A 12,993-nucleotide genomic window follows, 5' to 3' on the forward strand; every position below is an offset into this window, starting at 1 on the left:
AGTCTACATTTTATGAACAAAGCCCCCCCAAGACATCTAGCAAAATAAAATGTTACCATCCGAGATGCAGCTCCTAACATTTACTCCAAAGCACTGATCATAAACTATTAATAGATGTATGTCTGTATGAGCACCAGAAGGGTGTCTCTTTGAATTGGATCCTTGTGCTGGGTTAGGTCAGGAATGGGGGTAAAGCTGGTGGGCCCCCTTTATTCCACTGGAACATAAAATCCTGCACGGAGGAGGATGGCAAGCAGATAGCTAGCATTACGGCTGTTGTGTAAAATTGCCATTATTCAGTCAAGTGATTATCTGCTGCCGTGGTGTGTAATGCGTCTCTGTGACCGTGACTGATGCCTGCACATCTAAGACTCTGCTGGAGAAGGGTGAGACTGAAAGAGGTGACCTCTTTCTTCTGAGTTCTATGAATCGTTTTTAGACACACTGTCAAAGTGTGGAAAACACAGTGCCAGTGGATCTGTCTTAAACCCAAAGCAGCCCTCTTCTTTTAGAAGGTGAAAAATTAAACTTATGTAAAGGTAAAGAAAACAAAAGGTTATCTTTGTGATGCATTTATACAGATTTATTCAGATTACATGATAATTTGCTATTATTATTAAGTCTTCCAGGCAACCAGACTTCTGTGTAACCTAATATCTATCCATCCTCTCTGTGCTTTAAGGTTGAAACCATTCAGTATTCAGTGTGCTTAAAGTTTCTAAGTGAAAAACATGACGATTATGAATTTAGACTGGGCCAAAAAAACAGCGGAGGAAATAGCAGGTTAATTAATATTTAATATTTGCAACTATAACTTCTTGCCAAGTGAAGTGTAGGAGTCAGTGAGCTCATTCAGCCATTTATCTGCTGTTTGTTTAGTTTATAAAATGGAAAGGAGCCTTCATAACCCCCCTGTGCTGAATTTTGTAGACTTTTGTTTCCCACTGGCATACAGTAGAATACATTTGTTTACTTTATCTTAGCAGCAAGTAGAAACCCATGGCAATAACAAAAGACAGTAGGCTGTGGCATCATCAGTCAAGTCACTTTATAGCTCTGGCTTGTTTTAGGCTCTTATGCATCACACAGTTTCAGAGGGTCTGATTGGGGCCAAATTTATTAGCATGGCAAGCATAAAGCCAGATGCATAAAGAACTAACTTCAGTGGCAAAAACAACAAGGAAACTTGAAACAGATGGTATTCCCCCTCCCCCCACCCCTGTGGAGCTCTGCTTCCACGTAGAGACAGAAGCACCTGAGACAGAACTGTGGCAAGATGCTTGGAACAACCTACTAAATAACAGTGCACTGACACAGTGCAGAAGACCTGCCTGTTTTAAAGGGAAATGGTAGCGGCTCCAGATATTTCAGGGTCTGACTGAAGTTTAATAGCTAATGAAACGATCCTTGTTGTTACTTTGGGAAGCATTCTCAGAATACTGTTTTTTATGACATCGAAACAGGAAATAATAAGTCAAAATCTTGTTTTATATTAAGCGCTTTTGATTTCACAAAATATGTATCTGTTGCATTTAAATGAGGTTTCAGTACAAAATGTAATTACTCCGTGTTTTTCTTTTCACCATTTTTAATTATGGCTTTATAATTAATTTGCTGCTCCTCTTGTAATTTTCAAGTTTATTCCTTAACTTTTAATGTTGATTTAATGTCCGTTCCCATACAGAGGCTTATGCCCTTATCACACGCCCCATTAAATAATGCCTATTCTGATGTAATGTGCCGTACTATGTGCCAAAAGTTGTCCCAACTTGTATTGTTTAGATGGTCTTTGGGGTAACTAATTAGATTACCGCATGGCGACCACTATTGTCAGATCTAAATTTGTCCAGTTAGTTTTTCTTCATCAAATTCACAGAGAGCCCTTTCAGCAATGAACATGCTCGTTAATTACTCTTCCGTATCTTTTCTTCTTCCCGTGCAGATCAAACGGGTCATTTTCTGCGTCTTCCTCGAGACTGATTTTGCCATCTACAAGAAGAAAATGTCTGTCATGTTTCAAGGTACGTGTAATCACTCGCATCCTTGCTGGATCATTACATTTCTTCTGCTACCTGACACTTTGTTGTTGAATTGATTAACACGCCGACTTTCTTCAAGTTTTCCAAGTTTTGGACAACCTGTGATGTCACCTAAGTAACTGAACATATGCATACATGTGTTCAGTTAGTTAGGGAGTGACCTTGTGTATCCTTGGAAATATCTGCAGTGAGAATTATCCTGTTCCTGGAAGCAGTAGTGTAAGGACCTGTCAGGTTTGGGTGACACCTTCAAATGCAAACATATTCAGCGCAACCAACCGCACAGCCTTTGGGGAGATTAGCGGTGAGAATTTATGCCGACAAGGTTGATAAAATAAGTGTCAGGTTCTCTACATATTGCTTCACGATCTACCTGACCTATAATAGCTGTCTAATGGTTCGTGTGCTTGCCGTGAATGAGTGAGCTGATATTTCACGTGATCGCTGATAGTTTGATGAGAATTTAATGCCGGATTTGATTGACTGTAATAATAGTACACAACAGCAATTGTCTCCTGAAAAAAGCTAAAATATTCCGGGATGCATAGCAACCGTGACCATCCTCTTGGTTACTGCTCTCCAATTGTGTGTGTGTGAAATAAACAAACATCCATTATCTTCTACTCCCACTCTCCTTTCTGTCCCTTGCTCAATTCCCTCCCCCCTTTCATGCCATCATCTTTTTTTTCCGGGGACCAGGAGCAGTCACCAGCTCTGATGGGGGCTCCACAGAGGATTGAGTTGAATAGCTGGGGAGCTGAAAGAGGCTGGCTGGCTTTACCAGCCTAGCATTACCTTCCATTTACCTCACTTTTCGCTCCTCACCTCCCCAACGGAATACCGGCTCTCAGGCCTTCATCTCGCTGCTCCCAGATGGAGAGTGTTTTGTTCTCCCTGCACTCCCGTCATCTCTCCCGCTCCCCGCCCAGACTCTTCCCTAAAAGATTACATTCCGAAGAGAGACCTTAATTATACTGCCTGCCCCCATGCACCCAGCACCCGTCTCATCATATTAGTGCTTTGAGATGAGAATCTGGAGCTGTTGTTCTCCAGTTATCACTCTCACCATTTAAAAAGTGCTGTGAGTGGATAAATGGCCTGTATCTCCCTGTGATTGGGAACAGGGAAGAAGCAAAATGACAGCTTGTGTGTATGCGTGTGCGCATTCAGAAAAGTTTTGAGACTCACATTACTCTGAGCAAAATCTTTAAAAACTATTGTGTACCAAAATGTAATGAGTTGCTAATAAGGGAGGCCGAGGTCAGTCTTTGATTAAATTTGGGGTCATTTCAAAAGGTTACTACAGCACACACCGTGATGCAAGTGCTTTTGACATCAGTGTCTTACCTGTCACGTGTCCTTTGACCCCTGAGGTCAGGGCCACCTTTGCCCATCTTTGCTTTTTGTGGGCAGGAGAGGATAATTGGCTTAATAAGCATGACATTCCCACTCAGGGTCACTGTCTTAGTTAGCCAGACACCATCACACCGCCCTCACCCACACCTCTTTTCATCTTTCACCTCATGTGTAAGTTGAAAGAATTTAATTCTCTGTCAAAACAAAACTTCTTTCAAGTTTTACCTTAAGGAAGAAAAGAATACTAAAATAATTACTTATGCTGTGAATGTAGACACTCACAGAAGCGACTGGATTCGTGTGTTTTATCCAGCCACGCTGCACTACGTAGATGGCTTCCAACAGTAGTTGAAAGGTGTTCTTTGAAGAAAGAAGTGCTGATTGGTATGATTGCATCATGGTAGGTAATGCATAACCCCATAGTGTGAAAAGACTTGCATTTAGCCTGCGCAGAATGGCAGTAGTGAATCAGAGGCTGTGAATTAGCTCTGCAGGTGTGCTCGAGCACTTTCAGCACATCTCATCATCCTCTCTGCTAGTGATAGACAGTCAGGTAGATCTTATGGCAACACTGAATGCATCACACAGAGACTTGAGACCATTCTGTCTCCTGCAGCATCCTCTCGCTTTCAATAACCCTCTGTCACGTCTGCACTTCCTGTTCTCCTTACTTATTCTCACACGTGTCTCCCTTTATTCCTGTGCCACATGCCCATTTCCTTAACCCTTCACACCCTTCATTCTTCCTCATTACATTGAGGAGAAGCTTCTCCATCACCTCCTTTATTTGCATACTGTTATAGAGCTCTTGTGAATGGTGGCCTTGATCTTTCTGTAATTTGTGTGTGTGTGTGTGTGGTTATGCGAAACTCGGGATCTTCCCCGTGACATCAGTTTCAAGGATGTCTACAGCGGCAAGTACACATACAATGGATTTTTTTTTTTTATTGAAGTCTTACTATTCTCATTTTTCATAGTATAGCCGCTTTCCTCATATTCAAGCAATCTGTCAAGTGACAATGACTGGAGCAGGAATGTGTAAACAGGACATTTGCATACAGGAAATTGCTTTATTACAATGTGCATTTCCACAAGCTGTCAGTGTGCGAGAGCCAAAATACGGTTACTCCTTTGCAAAGGGAGGAAACTGAAAAATAGCCTGTGCTGACATGAATACTCAGACACACCTGCATGCAGGCACATAAGCTGTGGCACACGTGCACAAAACAGGAAGTGGATTTTTTAATTTATTTTTTAAAGATTAGAACAAAGATTAGAACTGCGGTGTTCCTGGTATTTGAGCAATGGAGCAGCTGTTTGATGAGTAACGACGGAGTCCTCACAGTCACACAGAGCATTTTATGTAGCTCGTGAAGATCGGCATGCTTTTGGATCTTTTGGAGTCATGAGTTTTCCCCTCTAACATCAACACTGAATCATGCAAATACACAAACAAGCTAAAGCACACAGCAGCACAAGCTGTTTGTTGTTGGGGTTTTTTTTTAGAAGGCGAAACTATCAAGTATGAACATTAATTGATTAAGTAGCAGAGCTCAATCAATGCAATTAATCATAAAGCACGATTCTATTATGTATTCTGATTGGCGTGATTGACCACACGCTTCCCATGCCACATATTATTTGCGCGCATGGAAGCAGTCAGGCATCTGTAGTTGTAGAGAGTGAAAGCATGTTGAAATTGATTCTGGGTACACTCCTCCACTAATATGATCCGGGTGGCTGCCCACAAGCTGGGCTCCATCTCGTCTTCTCCTCAATCAGCCACACTGCTGACAATATTAACACAGACCACAGGACTGCAGAGGCTGCTGCATTCTCTCCAACTGTTTCACCCACTTTCCAGTTGACATTTATTTACATAGCTTTTTAATACACACTGTATGCTCCTCGCCTCTTAACCCCTAACCCACACACACATGCACACACCCACCCGGCCATCAAATGTCCATAGTAAAAGAACCCCCTCAAACCACACCACTGCTTTTACAGCAGTAAAGCTGTGGTATGCACAGGCTTTTATCACACACATGTAATTTGTTGACGGAGGATATGAAGGGCTACAGGATCCCTGTGAGGGGTGAAAATGAAGTCTGTGTTGGTTTCACGAGGCTATCCCTCAGGGCAGGGAAATGAGGAGACCACGGTGTGTTAGTGATGTTATTGTCAGGGAGGCACACTGAGTCTCTCAGTCAGCTTCGGCAGATACGAGGTTCCTGCTTTAGCCCTTCATATTTGAAAATGTTCAAATCAGACATGAAAATGGACAAATGTTATGTGCTGCTTATCTGTGTTTTTGGTGTTGGCTGGTCATCGTCACTCGCTGATAATTTAAAGGTTCAGAATTGCTCGGTTTAGGGACACTATTTAAATTTAAATATGGCCATATCGTTTCTCACAAGGTATTCCTATTTGTGCATGAATATATAACCCTAAAGGAATAGTTCATTCATCGTCTATTAGGAATTTAATGATAGGGTCAATACTTCTTTCCAAGAGTCAGATGAGAGGATCAATAACACTGCTCATATCTATTTGTTAAAAAGCTGGAGACAGCTAAGATTAGCATAGCATAAAACACTGGAAAAGAGCTGAGCTCCATCAAAAGTGGAGAAAAAATACTGAGGACCGTGCAAAAGCCTTGCAGAAATCCTTATTTCTTGTTTATTTTGCTTCCAAATAGCCAGACTTTCTTGTCATTTTTTTAAAGTGGTCTTGCACAGTAGTTCTGATAGTCTTTGCATGTTTATCTTTGTCTTTTTCACTCATTTTCAGTCCAGTCTTTGTACACCACCATTTTCAAAGGAGTGGTTTTTAGTTTGTTAAGCCACTGGACACTGAACTATGAATCATTCAAACATAAAGCAGGCACCTAACTTGAGGGATGAATCAGTGTTGTGTCTACAGACAGCTTAGCAAAAAAAAGAAAAAAAACAGTTTTAAATTGTATCTTTGGGCATTTTGTTACTAGAAGCTTCTCACAAAAACGCATCATTTGTTCCAATTTCTTTGGTTGAAGCTATGAAAAATGCCAAAGATAAAACAGCCTGACAGACATAAAATATTATTTTTGCACCAACAGGGTGATGCCCGAAGAGCTGTTGACCAAAACACTTGACAGATCTTGATATGGTGTGCAGTGTGTTCTTAAAAAATCTCAGGTAACTGGACAAAACAAGTATCCGAAAGTCATGACCTGATCCATCTACTGTTCACTGAAACCTCATCAGATGTGCTGTTATTGGAAGCATGGCTTTCAAAAAGCCATTCATAAGAAGGGGAAACATGCAGAAAAGGCTAAGGTATGCTAAATTAAACAAAATCAGTGGCAACATGTCTGATCCACTGTGCTGACCCCTTTGGATATAAGGGGGTAGTTGCACATTAGATTGTACAGTTTTTACTGTACAATCAGTTTTCCCTATTTTTACCTTATATACTCGATTTCTACATATGTTTGCACGCTTCGATAAATCTCTGCACCGACTTCTAGTTTTCCTAGAAAATATAAAGAAATGAGTGGTAGCTCAAAACTTTTGCACAAAACTGTACCTATACATTATTATTGGTCCAGTTCGGGAACATTCCTGGAGTTTCACTGTCACTCCGATTGGAATATTAGTTAATTTTGCTACATGGTTGTAGATTTCTCTTTCCCTGCTTAGAGAGTTTATGCTAAGCTAACCATGTACCAGCTATTGTTTCACATTTAGCATGCAGACATGAGAGCAGAATCAATCTTGTCATCTATTTCTTAAAGCGTGAATAAGCCTGTGTACTGTCAAACAGCTGATCCTTTCTCATCAGTTATCATATCACGCCATCCTGTTTAAATGTGTATGCGTATGCGATTTCTTTGGTTTTATGGCCTAGAAAGAAAGCAAGAACCAAAAAAAGGTGTCACACGGGTCGTTCTGGACTAAAACATACTGCACCTTCCCTGTATTGAGCCGTGATCATAGCAGAATCATGTGTGGCCGGAGATGAGACACCTGATGTTTCCATTCTTGCGCTGTTGTAGTACTGTATCAGTGGACCTTCCTTTGTTTCCCCAAGCAGGGTTAGATTAATGCACTGTACCCTTTTATTCAGTGTTATACAAAAGAAAAGCCTGTCGCTGGATCCACTGGGAGCTCTGATGGTTACACTTCTACAGAACAGATGACAACAGCCTTTCATCAAAGCTAACGCTTGCTTTTGCTTGTTAACCACAGTGCAATCATTTCACAGACTCCTGCACAGCCACACACACACACATAAAAATACACGTGCCCTCACAAATAATGTAATCCATTCATATGAACTGTGCACATAAAAAAAGGCAAGTACACATGTACTGTGTATATAGTGGCCTGACACAAGGCATCTAGAGGCATGCTGAGCTGTGCAAGATCTGAGTGTCTATGAGTGTGTATTGTGTGTAGGAGCTGTGAGCAGGCATCCACAGTTCCTCTCTCGCCTCATCTCTCACTCTGCAGTTCCTCCTGAAGCATAAACATCCAAAGCATCCGTCTCATCTCGCACTGTGCAACTCAACTCATCCACCCAGAACACCTCTAGTACACTCAGTCTGTCTCACACAATAGACTTACAGACAAAAGAAGAGAAAATCAAAGGGTTTTTTTTTTTTTTTTTTTTAAAGACGCAGTTGTCCACGCCAGCCTGGAGTCCTCGTACTTTCAGGAAATGGGAGGCTTTATGTCATTTATGCTGAGCCTACCAGCATAGATATAATTGGAAAAGAATGTTTCACGAATGTGACCCCCTCTCCCCAAACATATACCCACATACTCAGTCATTTGGTGTAATAACTCTCGATATCCAAGGCCATCTGGTGGGAAATTGAAGGAGGTTGTTGAGTGTGATGAGGAACAGGAGGTGAAAGAGTTTCAGCGAAAAGCTTTTGGAACACACAAATGTGATCGTATTTCCCCGATTTACAGGGGTGGGTGCAGGTTCGAGTTTCATTGTTTGGTTTCAGCAGTCGGCATCATAACACTGTGATATTCTAATATTATAATCATGTTGCCATGAGTCGGCTCGTGCATTATAAAAGAGCCTGGTTTGACACGCTGTCGTTTTCTCCCCCTCTGCCAGACAATGACATGGAGGTTACAGAGGAGCCGCCGAAGGAAGGTGAGTGACAGAATATTTCATGGTTGCCTTTTCACCTTAACACCTCCATTAAAGCACACAGAGGGTGAGTGAGTGGTGTAGCTTCAGCTTATGACAGTGATTTGCTGGGTTTCGCGAAGCAGACGAAATTGAATGTTTATGCATTTAGCGACAAGTTGAATCCCAGGCCTGACTCATCGCTGTTAAAAATACTTCATGTCAGGTGCATTACATTACAAGAGCTTATATCAAAGCCAATTCCCAACACCATTCTCTTCATCCGGCTTACGGGCACAATGCCTTCAGACCACCTAAAGCGAGTGACAAATAAGCAGCAGAGCTACATCCCTCCACAGCGTGCACCGGGTGATAGCACAAACACAAACTGTCAGCGCATAATGCTTTTATCAACACACCATCTTGGAACGAGGCCTGAACGTACCAGATACTGCTTATCAGGATAAACTACTGACATTTGTCTGTGTGCTGATGTCCTGAATAAGCAATGACACAAACTGATGGCCACATAGAAGCGCATGTTTGCGTTTGAATAGCAGAAACAATAGCCATAATAACATAATAACAATAACAGCAGTTTGGTTGTTACTTGCAGACGTACAGTATAAAATTCAGTTTTATGAGATGTTTGATAAATGTTTGATACCGCCTGTAGCAATTCTCTCCAAGGTAGAGTGTTGCAAAGCAGTACATGAAGAGCTTTTATTTTATTTTTTTAATTGTGATCACAGTGGGATTAGCAGTGAGGTTTTCCCACATCTAACTGCTCAAACCTCATAGTACATGTGCAGCCATCTGAGCGAAAAGCAATGTTAGTTTTACAGTCTGCAGAAGAAAGTCTTCAGATTACTGTAGATGTAGAAACGAGGGTGCTATCAAAATGTTTTCCTCCAAAAGTCACCCCCATGATCTACCAATTACACGCATGTGTGTTTTCACTTTGGGTGAACATAAAAGGGCTGTTTTATAAGCGCACTGTAAAATGTGATATTCCAAAGTGAAACAATGTGGCTGAATCGTAAAGGCTTGGTCGAGAGGAACTGTTTTCTTGTCTTGACCAAGTGTGCTGGGTTTTTATTATTGTATTCCTCACCAGCTATTTTATGCTGCATACAGTACCACACTATACTGAAACAACCCCTGATAATTCCTGGCTCTGTTGTATCATCATACTAGCCCTTTCCTGGTCCAGTTTGGCCTTGTTTGATGGGCTTCTGCACTGGTGCCAAAGACTGGCCTTTTATTCTGCTCCATCAGCCAGAGTTTGAATCAGTCAGCCTGGAAGCTATTCAAAGGCTCAAATGACTGCAATTCTCACACGGAATGACGCTTTTGTCCCAGACTGTGGTCTGGAGTTGGTGTCAAAGCCTCACATTCTTCCCCTTTTCTCCCACCAGCGTCATTTTTATCAGGCAGGTATAAAACAAAACACAAGAGCCATCATGCTCTCCCACGGGCTTTTGTCGCGTGGTCCACAGAGACAGAACGGCCAAGAATAATCACTGCTTCAAAGAGTCAGCTTTACTCACACCATCTCACTCACCTTGATGCCAGAACGACATGCTCTTTGCTTCCTGGTAGCGTTTTGGGATAAGGATGTGTCTGCCCAACTGAATCACCATTTATTTTTGTTGATTTATAGATAACACAAAACCCCCTACCAAAGCAGCAACCGAGGAAGAGAGCGAGGACGACACCAGAGGTAGAGTGTGCTCGTTCTGACTGTGCACGTTTGTTCCGGCTCCTTCTTCTTAACGCGCCAAGGAAACTTTACTGGCAGAGGAAACACTGATATGTGTTTACTTTAAAAACAATTGTTGTGTGTGTATAAAGTAAAGGAGCGTTCTCTTGGTCAGTAATCTCTTGCTCTTCTGATGCCAAGTTCCTCTTTGGGGAAATGAATACAAGATGAAGCTCGGTCTTTTTAAAAGAATGTTTTCTTAGAGGCAAACTTGTTTAAGAAGCCATTATCTGGCTATTCTGCAGTTTCAGCCCCTTTGGATGTGTAATATTGAAACAATTATAGGCTTCTCCGATACGATGGACCAAAGATAATTAGATTCTTACACTGGAGGGTGTTAGTAGGCAATTAAAATCGTACACCATCCATTTGTCTTCAAGCCTTAAGGTTGCAAGGAATTTTTTGAAGATAGAAGTCATGGCTGTTGTCTTTGGGGAAACCGTTCCTCTCACTGATTGTGAGAGGCTGGTCTAGATAGTGCAGTCACTTCAAGGGCGCCACAGCATTCTGTGTTCCTCAACAAAGCACAATAAGTCTTTCTCCCTGCCTCTTCAACATACCTTTGCCATAATCCACAGTAATTCAGTATGATTCACAAATTCAATCATCAGCATTAGAAGGGCATAAGTATTTGTAATAATCTTTATAAATCCTAATTTATCAGGCCCCGCAGCTTAATAGTAACTAATCCATTCACAAAAGGCCTTGGCACAGCTTTCTAGCATGGGAACAGTCAGTCCTTGACACAACCTCTCTCACTGGGAGGCAATGAAATGATTTTGTGCTGCCTGCACTGTAAAGGTTAGGTCTGGTTCGATGTAGCACATAGGTGGGATTAATCATCGAAAACACTCAAGATTGCACAAAGCAAAGGAAACGCTAAGTGCAAAAACAACCTGTCAGTTACATAAAACAGACATTATAAGGTGCTTGAGAGCCTCGTGCTACTTCTGTGTACCAGAGCAAGCTCTTCTAGCAACTAAAATATGTATTTCACTCTTTCATGCACTATAGTCATTGGTGTAGTGAAGGACCTTTTTTTAAAAAAAGCATCAACTCTGCAGCAGAGTTGATGACGTGTGTCTGTCAATATGCCTCTGTGGGATCCATTACTCTTCAGGGAATTCACGCCACAGTCCATGGGTCAGATATGAGGGGCTTTTAGTCACAGTACTGATGAAGGGAAAACATCAAGGTTTTCACCAATGTTTTGCCCTGATAAATACACTGGTTAGTGGACTGAAGGTAATTATAGGATCTCTCCGTCCCACACAGAAGCACTGCTGCATTTACAGTTCTTTTGTCACCTCACAAGCAAAAGGCCTCTTTCGCCTCAGTGGACTCAAGGAAGGAGACAGTTAAAAGCACACAATTAACACATACACCCAGGCCAAACATAAAAGAGCAAGTAACCTGTGGTAGAACTCACCATTCAAACAACACATCAGCATTTGTTTTTGAACACTAGACAGCATCAAAATACAGCTTATTTTAATGCATATATTTCATTTAATTTTCAAAAATGATATTTCACTACACAGCATTGCATACATGATGCACGATTAAGTCATATTAAAAGAACAATGCAGGTGGCTTTCAAGTTTGATCAACAGCATTTTATCTCTTCTTCAAATGAAGCTAACATGATCCAACGTCACCGGCAAACATCCCTGGGGAGTATTTGAAAGGTGGGGGTCACAGACTGACTCTGTGTGTGTGTGATGAGCTGTGCTGTGATGTAATCCACATGAAACAGAAGCACAGCATGCAGACGCCACAAGCTATAGAAAGAAAAACCGAGAGAGGTAAAAAGGTGGCTGAGACACGGAGGTTAAAGCTGGCACGGAGTTCCAAGATGGACTCGAACCTCTTTAGAGCACACCTGAGTTGGCAAGCAGCACTACAGTGCCCATTATTTGATATCAGATTGGTATTAGTGAGATTAGTGTGTTACAGGACACAGTAAAATATGGACATTAAGCCAGAAATCAATGCCTGTTTGCCTGGAATGCTTGAGAGTAGTAGGAAAGACCGGGGATAGAGGGGGGGGATGGTGAGAGATGGCACAAAGTGGACATGCAGATTAATAACGCTACGTGTGGACAGACAGTGAGCCTCTCTGTGGGATGCCATCTAGCTCCGTGGTACCCTATAAAGCATCTCTCGCAAACGTGCTTACTGTTTACTCTGTGCACACACACCTCACGTGCAAAAGGTCTTTGAACGATTGCTATTGCTCATGTTTTTCCTTTTTCCTTTACAAATGTCTCATGAATTTTTCACATTCCCTCATTTTTTTTTATCTTTTTTTCCTGTCCTTTGCTCCACTTTGCTTTAATAAAAGGAATAGTAGAAAGGCCTGGGGGAGGGGGGGGGGGGGGGATTGGAGCCGAGCTAATGGTTGGATGTGAGTGTGCACGCATTCCAGTTAACTTGTTCCCATTTCCATTTATTCCCGTCTGAGATATTGCTTTTATTTACTAGTAAACATCAACTACAGGTGATGTTTACTTAACAGGCGTGCAAGTAGGGTACAAAAGGAAGGTTGAATATCAGCCTATAAATTGTTTATGTCCTTGTAATACTGTAGCCCTGAATGTGATGTAGACATTAATAAATCATTTAAGTGTGTGTGAGACGAACATTTTATTCGGAAAAACATTCCGCTTTTGCTCAGTCAACAGAAGTGCAGGCGAGTACCTAAAA

The 12,993-nt window shown here is 41.7% G+C and overlaps 1 protein-coding gene across 1 annotated transcript in view; it reads left to right on the top strand.

Moving 5' to 3' along the window:
- The window catches only part of macrod2 (mono-ADP ribosylhydrolase 2), a 409,617-nt gene that overhangs the window by 370,051 nt on the left and 26,573 nt on the right, over nucleotides 1–12,993 (top strand). Inside the window, exons 9-11 of the mRNA XM_084948980.1 lie at nucleotides 1,943–2,021; nucleotides 8,511–8,549; nucleotides 10,189–10,248. Coding sequence (XP_084805106.1) covers nucleotides 1,943–2,021; nucleotides 8,511–8,549; nucleotides 10,189–10,248 — 178 coding nt within the window. The remainder of the gene's footprint in view (nucleotides 1–1,942; nucleotides 2,022–8,510; nucleotides 8,550–10,188; nucleotides 10,249–12,993) is intronic.

Source organism: Perissodus microlepis, chromosome 13 (assembly GCF_051167445.1).
Source record: "Perissodus microlepis isolate ML-2025 ecotype Zambia chromosome 13, ASM5116744v1, whole genome shotgun sequence".
Classification (NCBI taxonomy): Eukaryota; Metazoa; Chordata; class Actinopteri; order Cichliformes; family Cichlidae; genus Perissodus; species Perissodus microlepis.